This window comes from Anabrus simplex, chromosome 2 (assembly GCF_040414725.1).
Source record: "Anabrus simplex isolate iqAnaSimp1 chromosome 2, ASM4041472v1, whole genome shotgun sequence".
Lineage (NCBI taxonomy): Eukaryota > Metazoa > Arthropoda > Insecta > Orthoptera > Tettigoniidae > Anabrus > Anabrus simplex.
In genome coordinates, this window is record NC_090266.1 from 1,222,540,179 (window position 1) to 1,222,564,059 (window position 23,881).

The 23,881-nt window shown below is 43.7% G+C and overlaps 1 protein-coding gene across 5 annotated transcripts in view; it reads right to left on the reverse strand.

The window, feature by feature from the left end:
- Positions 1 to 23,881, reverse strand: part of LOC136864817 (differentially expressed in FDCP 6 homolog) — a 452,756-nt gene that overhangs the window by 123,731 nt on the left and 305,144 nt on the right. For 3 of the 5 annotated variants that reach the window (XM_067142253.2, XM_067142255.2, XM_067142257.2), the window contains one exon: positions 16,813 to 16,967. In XM_067142253.2, coding sequence (XP_066998354.1) covers positions 16,813 to 16,967 — 155 coding nt within the window. The remainder of the gene's footprint in view (positions 1 to 16,812; positions 16,968 to 23,881) is intronic. The other 2 variants (XM_067142254.2, XM_067142258.2) reach the window with 1 other exon arrangement.

Consider the following 23,881-nt stretch of genomic DNA (forward strand, 5'->3'; position numbering starts at 1 on the left):
TTAATTTGTTACATCTGAATGGAATGCGAAACAAGCACAAACAGGCTTACTGGGTTGTCTGTTAGGTCATCAGCTTAGAGGCCGGTTGGATCTTCAAATAGCATCATTCTTCTTCTTCTGTGTTGTTCCTCTTGCTGGCGGAGTTCACTACAGATCCTCCTCAAATAGCATTTTTGCTATTTGCTTTATGTCGCACCGACACAGATGGGTCTTATGGCGACGATGGAACAGGAAAGGCCTAGGAATAGGAATGAAGCGGCCATGGCCTTAAATAAGGTACAGCCCCAGCATTTGTCTGGTGTGAAAATGGGAAACCACGGAAAACCATCTTCAGGGCTGCCGACAGTGGGATTCGAACCCACTGTCTCCCGGATGCGAGCTCACAGCTGCGCGTCCCTAACCGCACGGCCAACTCGCCCGGTCAAATAGCATTACCAAAGGTTATATGGTTAGTGGTTATAGAGAAACTGAAAAAAAAAAACGATGGTGGCGCCAAACTGAGGCTTACGAGGCAAGAAGAGGAGCAAGGTAGCTTGCCACGGCTTTCCTCACTCGACCAGAAAGTGCTATTTCAGGACAGCTCATCCTATGAGCAACACCTTTTTATAACAATGACACACACTGACTGTGCTACAAATGTTGTTACTCCGTAAAAAAAAAAAAAAGCCACACACACACACACACACACATACACACACACACACACACACACAGTCACTTTTCGTAGCCTACTGGTAAATTAGTCTTCAGGCTCAATTATCTCAATTATCTGTTGTACCTGTCGTCGATGGGAATATCACTAAACATTCTATAGACCCCTCAGGTTTCTTCCCAGATTCTGTGGCACATCCAGTACTCGTGTATGCCTCTCCCAGTCAGCGCCTTGTCGTGGCATACACTATTCCTGGCTCTGTGTGGCACATACAGTACGCGTGCATGCCTCTCCCAGTCAGCGCCTTGTCGTGGCATACACTATTCCTGGCTCTGTGTGGCATATATAGTACTCATGTATGCCTCTCCCAGGCAGCGCCTTGTCGTGGCATACACTATTCCTGGCTCTGTGTGGCACATACAGTACGCGTGCATGCCTCTCCCAGTCAGCGCCTTGTCGTGGCATACACTATTCCTGGCTCGGTGTGGCACATACAGTACGCGTGCATGCCTCTCCCAGTCAGCGCCTTGTCGTGGCATACACTATTCCTGGCTCTGTGTGGCACATACAGTACGCGTGCATGCCTCTCCCAGTCAGTGCCTTGTCGTGGCATACACTATTCCTGGCTCTGCGTGGCACATACAGTACCCATGTATGCCTCTCCCAGTCAGCGCCTTGTCGTGGCATACACTATTCCTGGTTCTGTGTGGCACATACAGTACTCATGTATGCCTCTCCCAGACAGTGCCTTGTCGTGACATACACTATTCCTGGCTCTGTGTGGCACATACAGTACTCATGTATGCCTCTCCCAGACAGTGCCTTGTCGTGGCATACACTATTCCTGGCTCTGTGTGGCACATACAGTACTCATGCATGCCTCTCCCAGTCAGCGCCTTGTCGTGGCATACACTATTCCTGGCTCTGTGTGGCACATACAGTACTCCTGTATGCCTCTCCCAGTCAGGGCCTTGTCGTGGCATACACTATTCCTGGCTCTGTGTGGCACATACAGTACGCGTGCATGCCTCTCCCAGTCAGTGCCTTGTCGTGGCATACACTATTCCTGGCTCTGTGTGGCACATACAGTACCCATGTATGCCTCTCCCAGACAGCGCCTTGTCGTGGCATACACTATTCCTGGTTCTGTGTGGCACATACAGTACTCATGTATGCCTCTCCCAGACAGTGCCTTGTCGTGACATACACTATTCCTGGCTCTGTGTGGCACATACAGTACTCATGTATGCCTCTCCCAGACAGCGCCTTGTCGTGGCATACACTATTCCTGGCTCTGTGTGGCATATACAGTACTCATGCATGCCTCTCCCAGTCAGCGCCTTGTCGTGGCATACACTATTCCTGGCTCTGTGTGGCACATACAGCACGCGTGCATGCCTCTCCCAGTCAGCGCCTTGTCGTGGCATACACTATTCCTGGCTCTGTGTGGCACATACAGTACTCGTGGATGCCTATCCCAGTCAGCGCCTTGTCGTGGCATACACTATTCCTGGCTCTGTGTGGCACACACAGTACGCGTGCATGCCTCTCCCAGTCAGCGCCTTGTCGTGGCATACACTATTCCTGGCTCTGTGTGGCACATACAGTACACGTGTATGCCTCTCCCAGTCAGCGCCTTGTAGTGGCATACACTATTCCTGGCTCTGTGTGGCACATACGGTACGCGTGTATGCCTCTCCCAGTCAGCGCCTTGTCGTGGCACACACTATTCCTGGCTCTGTGTGGCACATACGGTACGCGTGCATGCCTCTCCCAGTCAGCGCCTTGTCGTGGCATACACTATTCCTGGCTCTGTGTGGCACATACAGTACGCGTGCATGCCTCTCCCAGTCAGCGCCTTGTCGTGGCATACATTATTCCTGGCTCTGTGTGGCACATACAGTACGCGTGCATGCCTCTCCCAGTCAGCGCCTTGTCGTGGCATACACTATTCCTGGCTCTGTGTGGCACATACAGTACGCGTGCATGCCTCTCCCAGTCAGTGCCTTGTCGTGGCATACACTATTCCTGGCTCTGTGTGGCACATACAGTATGCGTGCATGCCTCTCCCATTCAGCGCCTTGTCGTGGCATACACTATTCCTGGCTCTGTGTGGCACATACAGTACGCGTGTATGCCTCTCCCAGTCAGCGCCTTGTCGTGGCATACACTATTCCTGGCTCTGTGTGGCACATACAGCACGCGTGCATGCCTCTCCCAGTCAGCGCCTTGTCGTGGCATACACTATTCCTGGCTCTGTGTGGCACATACAGTACTCGTGGATGCCTATCCCAGTCAGCGCCTTGTCGTGGCATACACTATTCCTGGCTCTGTGTGGCACACACAGTACGCGTGCATGCCTCTCCCAGTCAGCGCCTTGTCGTGGCATACACTATTCCTGGCTCTGTGTGGCACATACAGTACGCGTGTATGCCTCTCCCAGTCAGCGCCTTGTAGTGGCATACACTATTCCTGGCTCTGTGTGGCACATACAGTACGCGTGTATGCCTCTCCCAGTCAGCGCCTTGTCGTGGCACACACTATTCCTGGCTCTGTGTGGCACATACAGTACGCGTGCATGCCTCTCCCAGTCAGCGCCTTGTCGTGGCATACACTATTCCTGGCTCTGTGTGGCACATACAGTACTCGTGTATGCCTCTCCCAGTCAGCGCCTTCTCGTGGCATACACTATTCCTGGCTCTGTGTGGCACATACAGTACTCATGTATGCCTCTCCCAGTCAGCGCCTTGTCGTGGCATACACTATTCCTGGCTCTGTGTGGCACATACAGTACGCGTGCATGCCTCTCCCAGTCAGCGCCTTGTCGTGGCATACACTATTCCTGGCTCTGTGTGGCACATACAGTATGCGTGCATGCCTCTCCCAGTCAGCGCCTTGTCGTGGCATACACTATTCCTGGCTCTGTGTGGCATATACAGTACTCATGCATGCCTCTCCCAGTCAGCGCCTTGTCGTGGCATACACTATTCCTGGCTCTGTGTGGCACATACAGTACTCATGTATGCCTCTCCCAGTCAGCGCCTTGTCGTGGCATACACTATTCCTGGCTGTGTGTGGCACATACAGTACTCATGTATGCCTCTCCCAGTCAGCGCCTTGTCGTGGCATACACTATTCCTGGCTCTGTGTGGCACATACAGTACTCATGTATGCCTCTCCCAGTCAGCGCCTTGTCGTGGCATACACTATTCCTGGCTCTGTGTGGCACATACAGTACTCATGTATGCCTCTCCCAGTCAGCGCCTTGTCGTGGCATACACTATTCCTGGCTCTGTGTGGCACATACAGTACGCGTGCATGCCTCTCCCAGTCAGCGCCTTGTCGTGGCATACACTATTCCTGGCTCTGTGTGGCACATACAGTACGCGTGCATGCCTCTCCCAGTCAGTGCCTTGTCGTGGCATACACTATTCCTGGCTCTGTGTGGCACATACGGTACTCATGTATGCCTCTCCCAGTCAGCGCCTTGTCGTGGCATACACTATTCCTGGCTCTGTGTGGCACATACAGTACGCGTGCATGCCTCTCCCAGTCAGCGCCTTGTCGTGGCATACACTATTCCTGGCTCTGTGTGGCACATACAGTACGCGTGCATGCCTCTCCCAGTCAGCGCCTTGTCGTGGCATACACTATTCCTGGCTCTGTGTGGCACATACAGTACGCGTGCATGCCTCTCCCAGTCAGCGCCTTGTCGTGGCATACACTATTCCTGGCTCTGTGTGGCACATACAGTACGCGTGCATGCCTCTCCCAGTCAGCGCCTTGTCGTGGCATACACTATTCCTGGCTCTGTGTGGCACATACGGTACGCGTGCATGCCTCTCCCAGTCAGTGCCTTGTCCTGGCATACACTATTCCTGGCTCTGTGTGGCACATACAGTATGCGTGCATTCCTCTCCCATTCAGCGCCTTGTCGTGGCATACACTATTCCTGGCTCTGTGTGGCACATACAGTACGCGTGTATGCCTCTCCCAGTCAGCGCCTTGTCGTGGCATACACTATTCCTGGCTCTGTGTGGCACATACAGTACGCGTGCATGCCTCTCCCAGTCAGCGCCTTGTCGTGGCATACACTATTCCTGGCTCTGTGTGGCACATACAGTACTCGTGTATGCCTATCCCAGTCAGCGCCTTGTCGTGGCATACACTATTCCTGGCTCTGTGTGGCACATACAGTACGCGTGCATGCCTCTCCCAGTCAGCGCCTTGTCGTGGCATACACTATTCCTGGCTGTGTGTGGCACATACAGTACTCATGTATGCCTCTCCCAGTCAGCGCCTTGTCGTGGCATACACTATTCCTGGCTCTGTGTGGCACATACAGTACTCATGTATGCCTCTCCCAGTCAGCGCCTTGTAGTGGCATACACTATTCCTGGCTCTGTGTGGCACATACAGTACGCGTGTATGCCTCTCCCAGTCAGCGCCTTGTCGTGGCACACACTATTCCTGGCTCTGTGTGGCACATACAGTACGCGTGCATGCCTCTCCCAGTCAGTGCCTTGTCGTGGCATACACTATTCCTGGCTCTGTGTGGCACATACAGTACTCGTGTATGCCTCTCCCAGTCAGCGCCTTCTCGTGGCATACACTATTCCTGGCTCTGTGTGGCACATACAGTACGCGTGCATGCCTCTCCCAGTCAGCGCCTTGTCGTGGCATACACTATTCCTGGCTCTGTGTGGCACATACAGTACGCGTGCATGCCTCTCCCAGTCAGCGCCTTGTCGTGGCATACACTATTCCTGGCTCTGTGTGGCAATACAGTACTCGTGTATGCCTCTCCCAGTCAGCGCCTTGTCGTGGCATACACTATTCCTGGCTCTGTGTGGCACATACAGTACGCGTGCATGCCTCTCCCAGTCAGCGCCTTGTCGTGGCATACACTATTCCTGGCTCTGTGTGGCACATACAGTATGCGTGCATGCCTCTCCCAGTCAGCGCCTTGTCGTGGCATACACTATTCCTGGCTCTGTGTGGCACATACAGTACTCATGCATGCCTCTCCCAGTCAGCGCCTTGTCGTGGCATACACTATTCCTGGCTCTGTGTGGCACATACAGTACTCATGCATGCCTCTCCCAGTCAGCGCCTTGTCGTGGCATACACTATTCCTGGCTCTGTGTGGCACATACAGTACTCATGCATGCCTCTCCCAGTCAGCGCCTTGTCGTGGCATACACTATTCCTGGCTGTGTGTGGCACATACAGTACTCATGTATGCCTCTCCCAGTCAGCGCCTTGTCGTGGCATACACTATTCCTGGCTCTGTGTGGCACATACAGTACTCATGTATGCCTCTCCCAGTCAGCGCCTTGTCGTGGCATACACTATTCCTGGCTCTGTGTGGCACATACAGTACACATGTATGCCTCTCCCAGTCAGGGCCTTGTCGTGGCATACACTATTCCTGGCTCTGTGTGGCACATACAGTACGCGTGCATGCCTCTCCCAGTCAGCGCCTTGTCGTGGCATACACTATTCCTGGCTCTGTGTGGCACATACAGTACGCGTGCATGCCTCTCCCAGTCAGCGCCTTGTCGTGGCATACACTATTCCTGGCTCTGTGTGGCACATACAGTACTCATGTATGCCTCTCCCAGTCAGTGCCTTGTCGTGGCATACACTATTCCTGGCTCTGTGTGGCACATACGGTACTCATGTATGCCTCTCCCAGTCAGCGCCTTGTCGTGGCATACACTATTCCTGGCTCTGTGTGGCACATACAGTACGCGTGCATGCCTCTCCCAGTCAGCGCCTTGTCGTGGCATACACTATTCCTGGCTCTGTGTGGCACATACAGTACGCGTGCATGCCTCTCCCAGTCAGCGCCTTGTCGTGGCATACACTATTCCTGGCTCTGTGTGGCACATACAGTACGCGTGCATGCCTCTCCCAGTCAGCGCCTTGTCGTGGCATACACTATTCCTGGCTCTGTGTGGCACATACAGTACGCGTGCATGCCTCTCCCAGTCAGTGCCTTGTCGTGGCATACACTATTCCTGGCTCTGTGTGGCACATACAGTACGCGTGCATGCCTCTCCCAGTCAGTGCCTTGTCGTGGCATACACTATTCCTGGCTCTGTGTGGCACATACAGTACTCATGTATGCCTCTCCCAGTCAGCGCCTTGTCGTGACATACTCACTTCCTCGCTTTTGATGATGATGTTTAAAGGGGCCTAACAGCTAAGTCATCGGCCCCTAATGTTAAAATGTGAATGAAACTAAAATTAAAACTTCAAAATTTATCCACTGACTACAATCTATAATGAACGATGATGAAAGAATGATAGTGAAACAAAAACAATCAGTGGATCTAATTCACAAAGCCTTAATTACAGGGATGATGCATTATGATCTAAAGGGGCCCAAAATATAGGTCACCGGCCCTTCATAATGGTACTAATTGCAAGTAACAGACTCGGTGTTTCTCTAATGGTGGTACTAATAACAGGCAACGTACACCCATGGTGTTTTTTGAAAAGTGGTACTACTCATAGGTAGCACAAATCCATTCTGAACCCAGGGGTACTGACACACAGCGATACGGTACATGGACATTAGTTCGCGCAGCAATACACATGATCGTAGACCCTACTAAGCACTACTCATTTGTAACGTAGATCCATGGTGTTCCTCACATGGTGGTACTAACTGCAAGTAACGTCGACCCAGGGTGTTACTCACGTAATGGTACTAAGCACAAGTAGTTTTATGGTTCTAATATCATCCCTTGGTCGCTCCTTTTAGTCGCCTTTTACGACAGGCAGGGGATACTGCGGGTGTATTCTTAGTCTGCGTCCCCCACCCACAGGGGGTTGTGTTTTGGTCCACGAGGGGTATTTTATTTCGCTCAAGTCCACCGGCAAGCTGGTTAGGACCCACCTATCCGCCACCTGGGCGCATCACCAATTCCCCTGCTATGCCAGCATAGTAGGTTCGTGGTCTGAGATTCTTTGCAGGTTCATACTTTTTGAATTATTGCTGTTATTTCTATCTCTTCCTATGGGAATAAAATCCACGTAACAGGTAAATACTGGAAAGGTACAGACAGTTGTAGAAAGCATTTAATGCACTGCCAGATGATATTCAGAGCAACTCTCCATGAAGCTAGTTATCAGCTATGACAAGTTTCACATGGCAATTGTTGATTTTTTTTTTTTTTTGCTAGGGGCTTTACGTCGCACCGACACAGATAGGTCTTATGGCGACGATGGGATAGGAAAGGCCTAGGAGTTGGAAGGAAGTGGCCGTGGCCTTAATTAAGGTACAGCCCCAGCATTTGCCTGGTGTGAAAATGGGAAACCACATTGTTGAAATTTTCCTTGCCTTCTGCTATCATAGAAAGCGCAGAACATAATATATATAGATGATATTCTAAATAAATGTTGTCCTGAGCAATTTATATGTAGAACCAACCGTAAAAGTAATGATACAGTTATATGTTCTACAACCCTACTAAAGCCTCCAGTGGTGTGAGTTGTAACATGTTTGTTACCTGAGCTGGAAGAAAATTAAGCAGTCTTAGCCCTACTGCATTACCATTTCCAGGCCAGTATTTACGACACCATAACAAGCTACAGCAGATTTAAAGCAATGTATCTACAGTTTCACCGAGTGAGATGGCCGTACGGTTAGGGTCGTGCAGCTATGAGCTTGCGTTCGGGAGTTAGAGCATTCACACTCCACGGACGGCAGCCTTGAAGACAGTTTTCCATTTTCACACCAGGCAAATGCTGAGGCCTTACCATAATTAAGGCCACAGCCGCTACCTTCCTAATCCTAGACTTATCCCATCCTTCCATAACTGAAAACCTTTGATGCGTTAGTGCAATGTTAAACAACTTACTGTTTCACGCAGTGACGCTTCGTAATCGTACTGTCGTAGCTTCTACGGAAATATACTGCAACTTTGTTTTTTCCAGGCTTTCTTGGTTATTCAGCAATATCACCAAAACCGGGAATCAAAACTGAACTTTCCTGAGGCTACTGGCTTGCTCCCTGTTGGTGTAACTTACCCTGTAAAGTTCAGGAATTCAAGGTCTTTTCCTGTTTTCACGCAACCTTCCCCAACCTACAACCTGTGGCATGTAGAGTTGGCTAGAGTGTGTATACTTCGAATCACTGAGCCGATGCAATCAGCTGTCTTGATGCTGCGACACATCAGTGCTGCACTGTTTCAAAGCAGTGAGATTGCTTCTTGTGTTGTGTCATGCGAACAGAAACTCCAGTCATTCCGTACACATCAGCAACATCGATGCATCGAAACAGTGACTGTGCTTTGTTTGTTCCCTCGCCTCAATAGAAACATTCCGCGTGACATTGCCCTGAAGATGAGCCGACACTTGTTAACCCTTAAACTGCTACACCCGAGATATCTCGTGTGCGGTAATACGTCATGTCCTTGCTGCGCCCGAGGTATCTCATCGGCAACTTCAGCTAAATTTCTGAAAAGGAAATAGATACCTTTGGAGTTTCCTTTGGTTTTCAAACTTGAATGGCAAAACAAGCTACATTCTTCAGGAGCATAATGGTCCATCAGTCAAAACAGAGACTGCATTTTAACACTATGTGTGGTCCAATATCTGAAATAATGCACCCAGCTCAGTGCACAACCTAGGTTGGCAGTCCCGCAAAGCACCTGTGTCAAGGGTTTGTAAAAATGGCATGAAGTAGCAGCGCTTTCGGAGTTCGAACTTATACTCTTGAATCGGAAAATGAGTACTCAGATATCAGTGATTTGCGTAGTGATTATAGTCCTAGTGACAGTGATGACGGTTATAGTGCTGAGCCTCAACTACCAGATCCAGAAACCAGAAAAAGAATTTGTTCCGAACCTGATTTATTTCAATGGTGCACGTGTAATATGTTTAGTCCTGTATTATAGAGTTTTGATGACAGTTCATCGGGTATATCACTCTGTGCGATTCATGATGAACCAACGGCTTTAGATGTATTTCAGTGTTTCTTTTCATGAGAAATTATGGAGCATACAGCAGTTGAAACGAACAAGTATTTTCTATTTGTTATGCAAAAAATGTCAGTCTCCATGTTCAAGACTACAGAAATAGAGGGAAACCACACCTGAAGAAATTTACATCTTTTTCGCTGTGACAATGCTTAAGGTAAAAATAAAGAAACTTACAATTCTTGAATATTGTGGTCAACCGATACTCTAATAATGGCCCCCACAGTTCTCGGATTTCATGTCTAGAGACAGGTACCTCTTATTATTGCGGTTGTTACATTTCAATGACAACAACAGTCAGTCTGAAGGTGACCGGTTTTATACAATAAAGCCCGTAATTGACCATCTCAGAAACAAGTTCAAAGAAATGTTCACCCCGTTCAAAAACATTTTCGATGATGAAAATTTGATGCTCTTCCCATCAGAGAGACACAGATTTGGAATAAAGACATTTGTTATCTGCGACTGTGAGATCGGATATGTGCGGGATTTTATTGTTCACATAGGGTCAACTACAGAAATAATTCCTGAACGTGAATTTGGGGTATCAGGTGAGTTGTCTTGATGCTAATTGAAAGGTAATTGCAGAAAGGACATACATTGTGGATTATAACTGTTATTCAAGTCCACAACTGTACAGTACCGTCAGGAAAAACAGAAAGGGTATGATGAAATTTACTAAAAAATTGGAGAAAGGACAAATTGAATCGAGAGTAACAGATAACATGATTGCCATCAGGTGGTTCAATCGTACGGAAGTTTGTATGTTGACCACACATATTGACAACATGAGACCCACAGGGAAGCTGGACAGACAGACATTACAGCCTGTAGAGAAACCCCATTGTGCTATTGACTATAACAAGTACATGGGTCTTGTGCTTGCTTGTTGTTTAAAGGGGCCTAACATCGAAGATCATCACAGGGGTCTTGTAGACCGATCAGACACGGTTATCAGTTTTTCTGAATGTGTGCGGAAGGCAATGAAATGGTACTGCAAGTTCTGCGAGTTCTCCCCTGCTTTGAAATATACCACACATTGGTGAAGTTTTGAAGACAGTGTGTCTGGAATGTCTGCTGTAAATTTGGTGTAAATTATGTGAGCGGATATGTTAGTACTTACTGTTTTCTCTACATTTCTTATTTTGGTTAATCCTGACTTAAATTTAATTTTTGTTACATTCTTAAATAGTGAAATGTTCTTTGATTGCTTTCTATTAGGAAATTATTAGTCATAACTGATCTATTCAAGGCGATGACCAGTAAGTACCTTGGCTATTATGGACAACCCTGATCTGTAAAATAGCTCAAATGTTTGACGTTCATAATTTCTGAAAATGTGTTATGCAATGTGGTGAGAATTTAGCACTTGTGAAAGATGAATATCAAACTTTTTGAAGGATAGAGTATTTTTGGCTCCAATGGACAACCCTCATTTTCTTTGTCCTTAATTTTTGTGAAAAAATAAAAATGAAAGCTATTATGAATCTCCATTTAGAATTTATTTTATGTTGCACCGACACAGATAGGTCTTATGGCGACGATGGGATAGGAAAGGGCTAAGAGTGGGAAGGAAGCAGCCGTGGCCTTAATTACGGTACAGCCCCAGCACTTGCCTGGTGTGAAAATGGGAAACCATAAAAACTATCTTCAGGGCTGCCAACAGTGGGGTTTGATCACACTATCTCCCGGATGCAAGCTCATAGCTGCGCGTCCCTAACCACATGGTTAACTCGCCTGGTCAGTGGAATTCTTTTGCCAGTTCATATGAAATTTCTCATCACTTCTGCACACTTTTCATATATTTAATGTATTTTTAGACATTATATTATAGAAAGGAAGCAATTCAGCATGGAGAGTTCTGATAATCGCTCACAATATGAGCAGTGAAAATGTTAATATACTCTTTATATTCCGAATCGTGAGTTAACGTTACTAAAAGAGCAATGTACTCCGCAATGTAAGGTCTTCGTTTTACACAGAGAAAGGACATTATTGTTGTCAAAGCAGGGTCATATTATAAGAGAATTCGTCAAGTTCAAAAGTTATGTTTTTAAACAATTTGAAGTAGGTTTTTAAACTGGATTAGGTCAAGTTTGTTGGACTCTTCTTAGATTTATAATTATTCAAGTTAGACTACTATTTTACTAGGTATGCTTTTGTAAATGGATTAAGTTAAGTTTGTGGGTGGGCAATATAAAAATGGCCCAGAAAATATTTACAATAGGACTGATACGAGATGGACATCACAGAAGATGCAGGAAAGGCTTGATCTGAAAAATGAGAAACTGAGGATCCAAAAGTCTTGACTCCACTTCCCTCAGAAACCAGCGGCAGAACTGAACAAACGAAGATTCATAATAATGTTATTTGTTTTACGTCCCACTAACTACTCTTTTACGGTTTTCGGAGATGCCGAGGTGCCGGAATTTAGTCCCGCAGGAGTTCTTTTATGTGCCAGTAAATCTACTGACATGAGGCTGACGTACTTGAGCACCTTCAAATACCACCGGACTGAGCCAGGATCGAAGCTGCCAAGTTGGGGTCAGAAGGCCAGTAGTGCCTTAACAGTCTGAGCCACTCAACCCGGCAAAACGAAGATTCATGCACAACAGTAAATTTGTAAGGATTTTGGTGCAGGTCCTTTTTTGATAATGTCTCAACACAACGATCTAATTCCCACTCGCACAGATAAATGGCGTTGAGATCAAGGTTTCGTCCGACTTCATTCCAGGTTTTCGTTCACTCGAGCACTGTTTTCTGGTTTTCAAACCATTTTCCGATAGTTACAGCTTTTATTCGCTACAGAGCCCATTTCATGCCATTTTGCCACTAAATTTTGCATTGCAGACTTTGCTGGAGGTTTTGCTAAAGCACTTCCAGTCTTAAACTCTTGCACAAACAGTTCTGCATAGGGTTTTCCACGAATCGTGCTTCGCGTAACACTCCACAAAGAACACATGCTGTTTTATCGTGAGCACCCTTTCGTGTTGCATTCAACTGGTCACTAAACACGTCTGCTCTTCTCACTCACACGTAATGACAAAGCTACGTACTCGGGAGATGCATACGTGCAGACATGTGTTAGCACCGTTCTCCTGTTCATTAACAAGGGTCAATTCCGTGTCAGTCCTATAGGTATTTTCTGGGCCAGTTTTATTTTGTCCACCCTGTACATAGAACAGCTATTTTTAACTTAAATTTCATTAATCATTTTATAATTATTCAAATTAGTTACTGATATAGTGTGCTTTTAACGCTAAAACTGATGCCTTTTAGTATCACTGTAAGCACTTAATGAAAAAGCAAACACAGTTTATTGCTATATAATGGCATTATTATACTGTACATCATCTATTCATCATACTGCTTAATGGTCAGCATACTGCAATTCGGTTCAGGGGGTCCTGAGTTTGATTCCCAGTCAGGTCGGGGATTTCAATCGCTTCTCATTAATTCTACTGGCTGGGATCGGTGTTTGTTCTTGTTGCAACGCTCTCCTCTTCATATTCAGACAGCATGTCACACTACCAACCACCACACAAACTAGCAATAGTGATTACATCCCTCCATATAGGGTTGGCGGCAGGAAGGGCATCCGGCCGTAAAACAGGGCCAAATCCACATGTGCTATGCAGTTCACACCCATGACCCCATAGGTGTGGGAAAAGTGGTAGAGAAAGAAAGACTTTGTACATCTGCCCATTAAATATTTCATGAACCTCATATTTTATAGAATTTAAGAAACAAGATTTCCACTTCCGGAGGTGCACATGGCCCTGAGGTTCACTCAGCCTACACCAAAAATGAGTATCAGGAAAATTCCTGGGGGCAAAGGTGGCCGGGCGTGAGCTAACCACTCTGCCCCACCACGTGCCGAGGTTAGGGATAGCGGAAGCCTTTACCTTCCACCCTTCCAAGGGCCTTCATGGCCTATACGGAGATGACTTTGCTTTTCATATTTTATACTCATCAGAACATTGAACAGTTAATTCAGTGAGGTGAACTTCGCTATGAAGCGCGGTTCATATTTTACCATGCCATCGCGAAACACTGTCCAAGTACTGGGTATAGGAACACTATTTCTCTTGCATACCTGCCAATTTTTGAAAAGGGCTATCAGTAAAACTCACGCGCAACAAAGAATCTAACAATTTTCGGCTTGATGAAAATAATACTACTTCTGGGCTACAAAATACAATAATTCATGCTTTACACAGGATACTTCAATGAAACCATATCTACTTATATCATAGGCCAATGATTTGTAGATGAACATAACAATACCAATATAATGGTCCGATGTTCCTATGGGAATCAACATCCATATCAGATGAACATAACAATCAAGAAAAAATCCATGTTAAACAGCAGCAGGCATGGTGAATATTAGTTCGGAGCATACATGACAGGACTTCCTTGATAAATTAAGCAGATATGCAATAACTGAAAAAGGCTTTACACAATAAAAATGAAACTTGTTCAACGTAACACAGGCAAGAAATAATATAATACACACTGCAAATCACATGCTAGTTCGACTTTAAAGTCATAGTTGTGACCTTTTTAATTCCTGCAAAAGGTCTTAAGAAAATATTTTGTCATAACAGAAACCAGAACTCCTGATCTTCAAAATAGAAAGACTCCAGAGATTCATTGGACTTGCATGATCTGAAATCTGTTCTATTTTTCTTCACAAGGCTGAAAACACGTTCACATTCTGCACTGCTATGCGGTAGGGTGAGAATAGAGAGCATTACTCTAGAAACTCGGTTATACTTAAGAAGTCCATCGGCTCCACGAATTCTTGATATTTGTGCCCACCTGGAATCACTTGCAGCATCTTGATTTGCAGCCGAAGTGTCATCTTCATGAAGAGCTGTGAACTGCCTCTGAAGCTCATTCATCACCTCATCTGTAGTTTCATTCTCTTCCTTGCATAACATGACAGGAAACTTATCCAAGAAAAATTGGAAGAAAACTGTACATCTGCGAAAACTTGATGTAGTCACAGGCAGTACAAAAGTAGTTTCTCCCTGATGAAAAGAAAAGGGATTTATCTGTATCCTAGAGATCATTCACTATGTTCGAAGTCTGAATGCCAATAACTACTGTACTGTAACTCATCATCACTTAAATTGTTTCTTCCATCATGTGCAATATTATTATCACACCCACATACTGTGCAAAAGGAAAATTTTTCTCCCTTCTTGATTTTAGTATGCATGGAAAATCAACAGAATATGATTCTTAATATGTCTGGAAGTACTGTTTCTTATTGGATATTTTCATAATAATCTACAATAGGAATGTAGCATATGAAAATATCTGAGAACAAATGTCTCGATATGTACTGAAAATCGAAATGAACCTGGATCACTGAACGTCATATAAAATTATAACATGAACACTCAAAGCAGTCAAACACTTCATTAAAACATGTCAAAGCACACAAAGTCTTAAACCACTAAATGAACACGACGCCAGCCTCGTGAACAAAGAATATGCACATGGTAAAAAGCATACACACACGTGGAACAAATGTAATTCTTCTTCATTTTCTTCTTTATAATTTAATGGGCTTCGCTAATAGTGGTATACCCGTCACTGGAACGAATACAGGAAACTGCAAAGCACAAAGTATTAACACAAAAACTCGAACACTTCATTAAAATATGTCATAACCTTAAAAGGCCAAAACTTTCGAGGAAGGAACACAAACTTTGTGAACAAAGTACATCAAAGAATACAGGTTAAATCAAAACAAGCGAACGGAGTGGAACAAAGAATTTTCGGAGCAAAGCCTGTCGAAACCTAAGATTCACAAGGAAGAACTGTTATCCCAGCTTTAAATTAAATTCCAATAATGACAAAAACATCACACGGTTAAAAATACCGATCATATCAAAGAATGAGTTATCGACTATCGTGGACTTGCCTTTGACCAAGCCCGAGCATGCTTCGACCCCACGCAAACAATTGATTGTACGGAAGTGGAGTGATTTTCGAATGTTAACGTTTCAAATTTCTGTCCACGAAGTCGTAAAATGATACCGTCCATCCGTAAAACGCTGCAATTTCCGTAAATTTTACAGATAAACCATAAAAGTTGGCAGGTATGCTCTTGCAGTCCGAGATGGAAGTGTGCTGTGTGTCGATACACTGCTTCGAAGCAATACACTGTGCCGTATTGAATGTTTCGAAACAGTCAGTGGTGTCACTTCGCCCATCTCTAGTGCCAACGGCTCTTTTCTGTGATGGAAATCATGATCCTTTCACAAGGGATGATAAAGAACATTTTTAGCGAGGAAAAATGTGATGATGTAAGTGGTAATAACAAAAATATGTGACTCCATAAGTAAGGTATTTTTATATAGATTTAATACGACGTGAATAGAGACTTCTAATTTATAATGTGCCAAGTGAGAAAAGTCTTAATGAGGAACACACTAGTGAGTTTTCACTGTGTTTAATAAGCGGCAACTGGTTTTAAAAAACAGTTTTCTCGTAAAAAACGTGAGATTTTTTCAACCCTGACAAAAGTACAATCTCCACAATTTTCATATACAGATGGACTTTCTCTTCATCAATTCCAGTTCTTCTCTTCCCTGAGGAGCTAGTTTCTGCTTCCTGGCTTTCAGGGGACATCATGACTGATCTTCAGGAGCGAAGTATGGAATAAGAAGAAAGCTGGATAAACATAGGAAAAAGGAAGAGATAAAAAGGTTAAAATCGTTACAGGTAGTCAAAGGACATGAACACAGGACAAATACTAAAGGAGAAAGAAAACCCGAAGGGGTCAATAGAACTAATAGAGGGAAATAGCAAGTGACAAATCATATCATACATGGAGAGATAGGAAGAAACGGAAGATAGTTTATGAAAGTGATGAGGAAATTACAAAGAAGTAGATCACGTACAGAACAGAAATGAGCACAAAGGGAAATGCAAAACTGGCTAAGTACATGGTGAGATTGAACAATACAGTTAAAATTTTGGTTTCAGTGATCAATCTCAAATATCCTAAATAAGTTTTCTTCACTCCGCCATTCTCAGCTCCTCAAATACACACACAATACCGCGACTTTGAAAGATGAGCAGAACACAGACCACACAATGGTGGTGAACTATAATTATCACTACACTGTATTCAAACTAATATGTATTTACCTTGTAATTGTGCTTCCTTCTCTCGCTGAAGCTTTTCAAACTCTCTTCTTTTTTCCCTTTCCTGTTCAAGCAATAACCTCTGTTCTTCTTGCAACTGCTCTAATTCTTCCCTTTTTTCCCATTCTTCCCTCAGAACTCTGAAGAAAAGGAAAGCACTGTTAGGACATAATATCCTGCATGAAATAATAGAGTTTTTACTGGCATCAAACATAGGCTAGAAAATCAATATTTGTGCATAATTTGTGATTGAATCAGGAGCTATGTTGAAGAGCAACAGAACAACAAGTGAGCATGGCCCTACTACCATTACGTACGACAAGAAATGCAAAGAAACAGAAAACATAATCCTACTGCTCCCACTGCAACTCAAAAGAGGTGAACAATACTTGGGACTTGCATCAAATAGTATGAAAGTCTCTACCAATCAAGAATATTGACAATTTTCAGGTCATGATGTGTTCGAGGAGGTTTAGGCTCTAACAAACACCAGTTTAGGATCAAACATGATGTGGAAAAAATATGAAAATATTCCATTAATATTTTCTACATACACACTGGCTATCTAACTGATAAGAGTATGTAGTTCCTTTCCCTATTCTTAATTTTGATCCTTTTTCCAAAATTTTGTATTCTGCAGCTCATGGTCTCTCTTCAGACTTATATGGTCATCTTCATGTATTTTTGTGGTACTGTGGGTTACTGTAGTCACATCCTAGTTCGTAAACCATGGGCAACGGCTGAGTGGCCTAGTAAGTGAACCTGAGAGTCGGGATACCAGTTGCTATGGAATGGGAGTGGGCATCTCAGACAAATTCTGAGTCGTGGCCCTCCTTGTGCTCAGGCGGCTAGGACTATACAATTCACCGGTGGTCCATAACCCGTTAGAGGAGAGATCCTCACTTGGACAATGTGCAAGTAGGGCAGCATCCTGCTTCATGAATTTACCGAGCTCAGAACACTTTAAGCAAGCCTCGGACCTATGGGAGTAATGGAGTCCCACTCCCATTTGACAGGCGAGGGACTCCTTGGAAACAACTTGGCGAATGAAATGGAATTCGATGGGGAGCTATCAATATTAATGGGGCTAATGGAAGAAAGAAGGTAGAACTGGCTGAGTCAGCAAAGAGGATGCATCTGGATGTGCTAGGAGTAAGTGATATTCGGGTAAGGGGAGATAACGAGGAAGAGATAAGAGATTATAAAGTGTACTTGACGGGTGTTAGAAAGGGAAGGGCAGAGTCTGGGGTAGGGCTCTTTATCAGGAATACCATTGCACGCAACATAGTTTCGGTTAGGCACGTAAATGAGCGAATGATGTGGGTAGATTTGTCAGTGGGAGGAATTAGGACAAGAATTGTGTCCGTGTTTTCACCATGTGAGGGTGCAGATGAGGATTAAGTTGACAAGTTTTATGAAGCATTGAGTGACATCATGGTCAGGGTCAACAGCAAGGATAGAATAGTGCTAATGGGCGATTTCAATGCGAGAGTTGGGAATAGAACTGAATGACACGAAAGGGTGATTGGTAAATGTGGGGAAGATATGGAAGCTAATGGGAATGGGAAGCATTTGCTGGACTTCTGTGGTAGTATGGGTTTAGCTGTTACGAATACATTCTTCAAGCATAAGGCTATTCACCGCTACACATGGGAGGCTAGGGTTACCAGATCCATAATAGACTATATCTTAACAGACTTTGAATTCAGGAAATCTTTTAGAAATGTACGAGTTTTTCGGGGATTTTTCGATGATACAGACCACTATCTCATCTGTAGTGAACTAAGTATCTCTAGGCCTAGGGTACAGAAAGTGAAATCTGTCTGCAAACGAATAAGGGTAGAAAATCTCCAGGACGAGGAAATTAGACAGAAGTACATGGATATGGTTAGTGAGAAGTTTCGAACAGTAGACAGTAAGCAGGTTCAGGATATAAAAAGTGAATGGGTGGCATACAGGGATGCTGTAGTAGAAACAGCAAGGGAATGCCTAAGAACAACTGTGTGTAAAGATGGGAAAAGGCGAACATCTTGGTGGAATGATGAAGTGAGAGCAGCCTGTAAACGTAAAAAAAAGGCTTATCAGAAATGGCTCCAAACAAGGGCCGAGGCAGACAGGGATTGGTACGTAGATGAAAGAAACAGAGCGAAACAAATAGTTGTTGAATCCAAAAAGAAGTCATGGGAAGATTTTGGTAATAACCTGGAAAGGCTAGGTCAAGCAGCAGGGAAATCTTTCTGAACAGTAATAAAGAATCTTAGGAAGGGAGGGAAAAATGAAATGAACAGTGTTTTCAGTAATTCGGGTGAACTCATAATAGATCCCAGGGAATCACTGGAGAGGTGGAGGGAATATTTTGAACATCTTCTCAATGTAAAAGGAAATCATCATGGTGGTGTTGCAAACAGCCAAGCTCATGGGGAGGAGGAAAATGATGTTGGTGAAATTATGCTTGAGGAAGTGGAAAGGATAGTAAATAAACTCCATTGTCATAAGGCAGCAGGAATAGATGAAATTAGACCTGAAATGATGAAGTATAGTGGGAAGGCAAGGATGAAATGGCTTCATAGAGTAGTAAAATTAGTGTGGAGTGTTGGTAAGGTAACTTCAGATTGGACAAAAGCAGTAATTGCACCTATCTATAAGCAAGGGAACAGGAAGGATTGCAATAACTATCGAGGTATCTCATTGATTAGTATACCAGGCAAAGTATTCACTGGCATCTTGGAAGGGAGGGTGCGATCAGTCGTTGAGAGGAAGTTGGATGAAAACCAGTGTGGTTTCAGACCACAGAGAGGCTGTCAGGATCAGATTTTCAGTATGCACCAGGTAATTGAAAAATGTTATGAGAGGAATAGGCAGTTGTGTTTATGTTTCGTAGATCTAGTAAAAGCATATGACAGGGTACCGAGGGAAAAGATGTTCGCTATACTGGGGGACTATGGAATTAAAGGTAGATTATTAAAATCAATCAAAGGCATTTATGTTGACAATTGGGCTTCAGTGAGAATTGATGGTAGAATGAGTTCTTGGTTCAGGGTACTTACAGGAGTTAGACAAGGCTGTAATCTTTCACCTTTGCTGTTTGTAGTTTACATGGATCATATGCTGAAAGGTATAAAATGGCAGGGAGGGATTCAGTTAGGTGGAAATGTAGTAAGCAGTTTGGCCTAAGCTGACGACTTGGTCTTAATGGCAGACTGTGCCGAAAGCCCGCAGTCTAACATCTTGGAACTTGAAAATAGGTGCAACGAGTATGGTATGAAAATTAGCCTCTCGAAGACTAAATTGATGTCAGTAGGTAAGAAATTCAACAGAATTGAATGTGAGATTGGTGATACAAAGCTAGAACAGGTCGATAATTTCAAGTATTTAGGTTGTGTGTTTTCCCAGGATGGTAATATAGTACGTGAGATTGAATCAAGGTGTAGTAAAGCTAATGCAGAGAGCTCGCAGTTGCGATCAGCAGTATTCTGTAAGAAGAAAGTCAGCTCCCAGACGAAACTATCTTTAATCGGTCTGTTTTGAGACCAACTTTGCTTTACGGGAGCGAAAGCTGGGTGTACTCAGGATATCTTATTCATAAGTTAGAAGTAACAGACATGAAAGTAGCAAGAATGATTGCTGGTACAAACAGGCGGGAACAATGGCAGGAGGGAACTCGGAATGAGGAGACAAAGGTTAATTTAGGAATGAACTCGATGGATGAAGCTGTACGCATAAACCGGCTTCGGTGGTGGGGTCATGTGAGGCGAATGGAGGAGGATAGGTTACCTAGGAGAATAATGGACTCTGTTATGGAGGGTAAGAGAAGTAGAGGGAGACCAAGACGACGATGGTTAGACTCTGTTTCTAACGATTTAAAGATAAGAGGTATAGAACTAAATGAGGCCACAACACTAGTTACAAATCGAGAATTGTGGCGACGTTTAGTAAATTCTCAGAGGCTTGCAGACTGAACGCTGAAAGGCATAACAGTCTATAATGATTATGTATGTATCATACAATTTCTGACACTAAGAGATATATCTAATCCACAAGTACAAGCACGACAAAGACGAAGGAGTGCATTTTCATGTGGAATTCTTGGCTAGTTAATACAAGCAGGTTTGTATTCACTTTGTCAGTAAAAGGATGGACTTTTATGGTTGAACAATGAATTTGTTACAAATGTTCATAAACACAGTTCATTTCCCAGCAAAACAGCATTACTACTACTACTGCTTCACCATACCCCAGTTCAGGGGTTGCCTACAAATGATGAGTCTCTTCCAATTTTGTCTCTCTCCCATTCTCTTCCCAATGTCCTATCTCCTTTAAGTCATCCATGAATCATTCTCTCAACTTTGTCTTCTGTCTTCCTCTTTATCTCTTTCTGTCACTGTTTTATCCCAAGCTCTCTCCATGGCCTCTGTTTCTCCCTTCCTTACAACTTGCCCATACTACTTCAATCTATTGTCTTGTATCTTTCCTGTGATGACAGTCGCACCAGTTCTTCACTGAATATTTCCATTCCTTAGTCTTTTTCTCATCATTCATCTCAAGAGTCCCATTTTCATAGGAAATGACCAATTCATTTATGTTCTAACATATCCCATTCTCTTTCACTTATTGCCCATGTTTCTGCCTGTATATGAGTACAGGTCTTATCATTGTTAAACACATTTTAAATTCTAGAGGCATTTTCATATCACACGATTCTGGACACTTCCTCTAGCCTGCTTTATTTTCTCTCCAACATCCTCCTTCCTCATCTATTACTAATATTTAACACTTTTCTACATCTTACAGCATGTTTGCTGTTCCTTTCCTTGTCTGTTGGCTTTCATCACATCGAGTTCCACTCTTTCCAGAATCTCTTGCCATTTCTGAACTCAAGTCTTCCATTGTGTCCACTAGAATGACCAAAAGTTCAAACAATCTTTTTCCCCTTCCAAGAACTTTGTACTCATACCATGCACTGTATGTAGTTCTCACCGTTTTCACATTTTGCAAGTTGCTCCCTGAAATGTTCTTCCAATACTGAGTTGGCAATGCAAAGATATCAAATAAGGTTGTGCATTTCTCTACAGTTCCATGAACCAAAACTTTTTCCTTCAGTTATGACTAAACAGTTTATCTCTCTGCAGATCGACAGCAGAACTAGCAGCTAGCCCAACTCCCTTCAGTTGTATGTCTTGGAAAATGGAGGCATTTCTTATAAATTTATCTTATTTGGGCCAGGGATAGTTTTGAGTAATTAAAGTGATGCTATTGTACTCTATACTCATCACTCAATAGTACTGAAATAGGAGAGAAAAATTCTTCAGGATTTCTATAAAAATCCTGAAAAAAGTATAACAGGTGAACAATTTTAAAATCAGTGAGTTTTCTAAGAAGAGCTTTTGCCGCTGGTGCTGCTTTATCTTTACTTGCAATTACATTTTCCCAGTGCACAATGACATTTCCAATCAGTCACTAGAACTGATATACAACAAACCTTGCTGGCCACCCACCTTTCACTGTAGTTCCTGTAGTGATGGTAGAATTTGTGACTTCAGTAATGAACCAACTTCATCAGCATAGTCCACATATTTGACAGAATTTAACATACTTAATTGAAGCCTATGTGCTACGCAGTACACCAGCAACAGTATGCTTGACACTTTGTCCAATGTTATGAATTAAGCCATTTTGTACACCACGCTGAGAAGTAGCACCATCTGTTCCAATGCCAACTACCTTGGAGCCAGAAAACCATTCTGAAATGCCAAGATTTTCAAGTTTCTCCATGTACCCAGCTGAACTTCTTCCACGTTCTAAAGGTGTGAATGATAGAAACATTTCTTTGCTTTTGAAATTCCTTATGAATCTTGCACTGAAAATTAGTTCTTCCACAGATCCACTGTCCACTGATCCATCCAGCAGTAAACCAAACCAACTTGTTTGCATCTTTCAGCTCAGAAATGAAGTCAGTTCTTACCACCTCACCTATTTGACTAATGAATCCCTCGTAACTACTGTAGTTCTATTGCCGAACTCCTCTCTCAGTCCTGCTCCGAATTTCCCCACTTAGTTCTATAATCCAGGAAAATCTGTGAATGGCTTATTATTCTTTGCAATATGCAATACTGAAAGGCTTCTTCAATTTGTCAAACATATCAAAATCCACTTTTTTTTACATTGTTTTTGGATACAATGTTGTATTACAAGCCATCATACAGTTTCTGTGTTGTAAAGATTTGTTATGTTTCTTAAATGTTTCTAGTTTAAATGGCCCTATAAAACTTGTTACTGCTTTTCACGACTGATCTGAAGCATTTGGAAACAAAACACAAGATTTACAAAAATAAGAAGTACCTGCAGTTTTATTGAACGCTAGCCAAGGCAGCAGTTTCCTTAAGCCACTCTTCTTTGAATTTTCTTTTGCCTGGTTGTAGGCCTACTACAACCGTTACATTTCTGACTTCAGGTTGAATTTCATTGACATTTCATTTCTTGCTGACATACTGAAAGCCTGAACTCCTGTGCTGATTTTTTGCTATTTGCTTTACGTCGCATTGACACAGACAGGTCTTGTGGCGACGATGGGATAGGAAAGGCCTAGGAATTGGAAGGAAGTGGCCGCGGCCTTAATTAAGGTACAGCCCCGGCATTTGCCTGATGTGAAAATGGGAAACCACCGAAAACCATCTTCAGGGCCCTGTGCTGATTAAGGAAGAACCAGTCATATTTTCTGCGCAGTGTTTTTCTTCCTATACCCTCTTAATATGTACAGGTGTTGTGAAGAATTGCATCAAATTAGCCTGGTTTGGTTGGTCATCACATTCAGATTTCTTACAATCAATCAATCAATCAATCAATCAATCAATCAATCAATCAATCAATCAATCAATCAATCAATCCTGATCTGCATTTAGGACAGTCGCCCAAATGGCAGATTTCCTATCTGTTGTTTTCCTAGCCTTTTCTTAAATGATTTCATGCGTTTCATGCATGAAGCCTAGCATAATATTAAACACCTGCACAAACGCAAAATTGTTGATTTACAGGCCTAAGCCCTACATTTATGAAAACTTAAATAATAACAAAC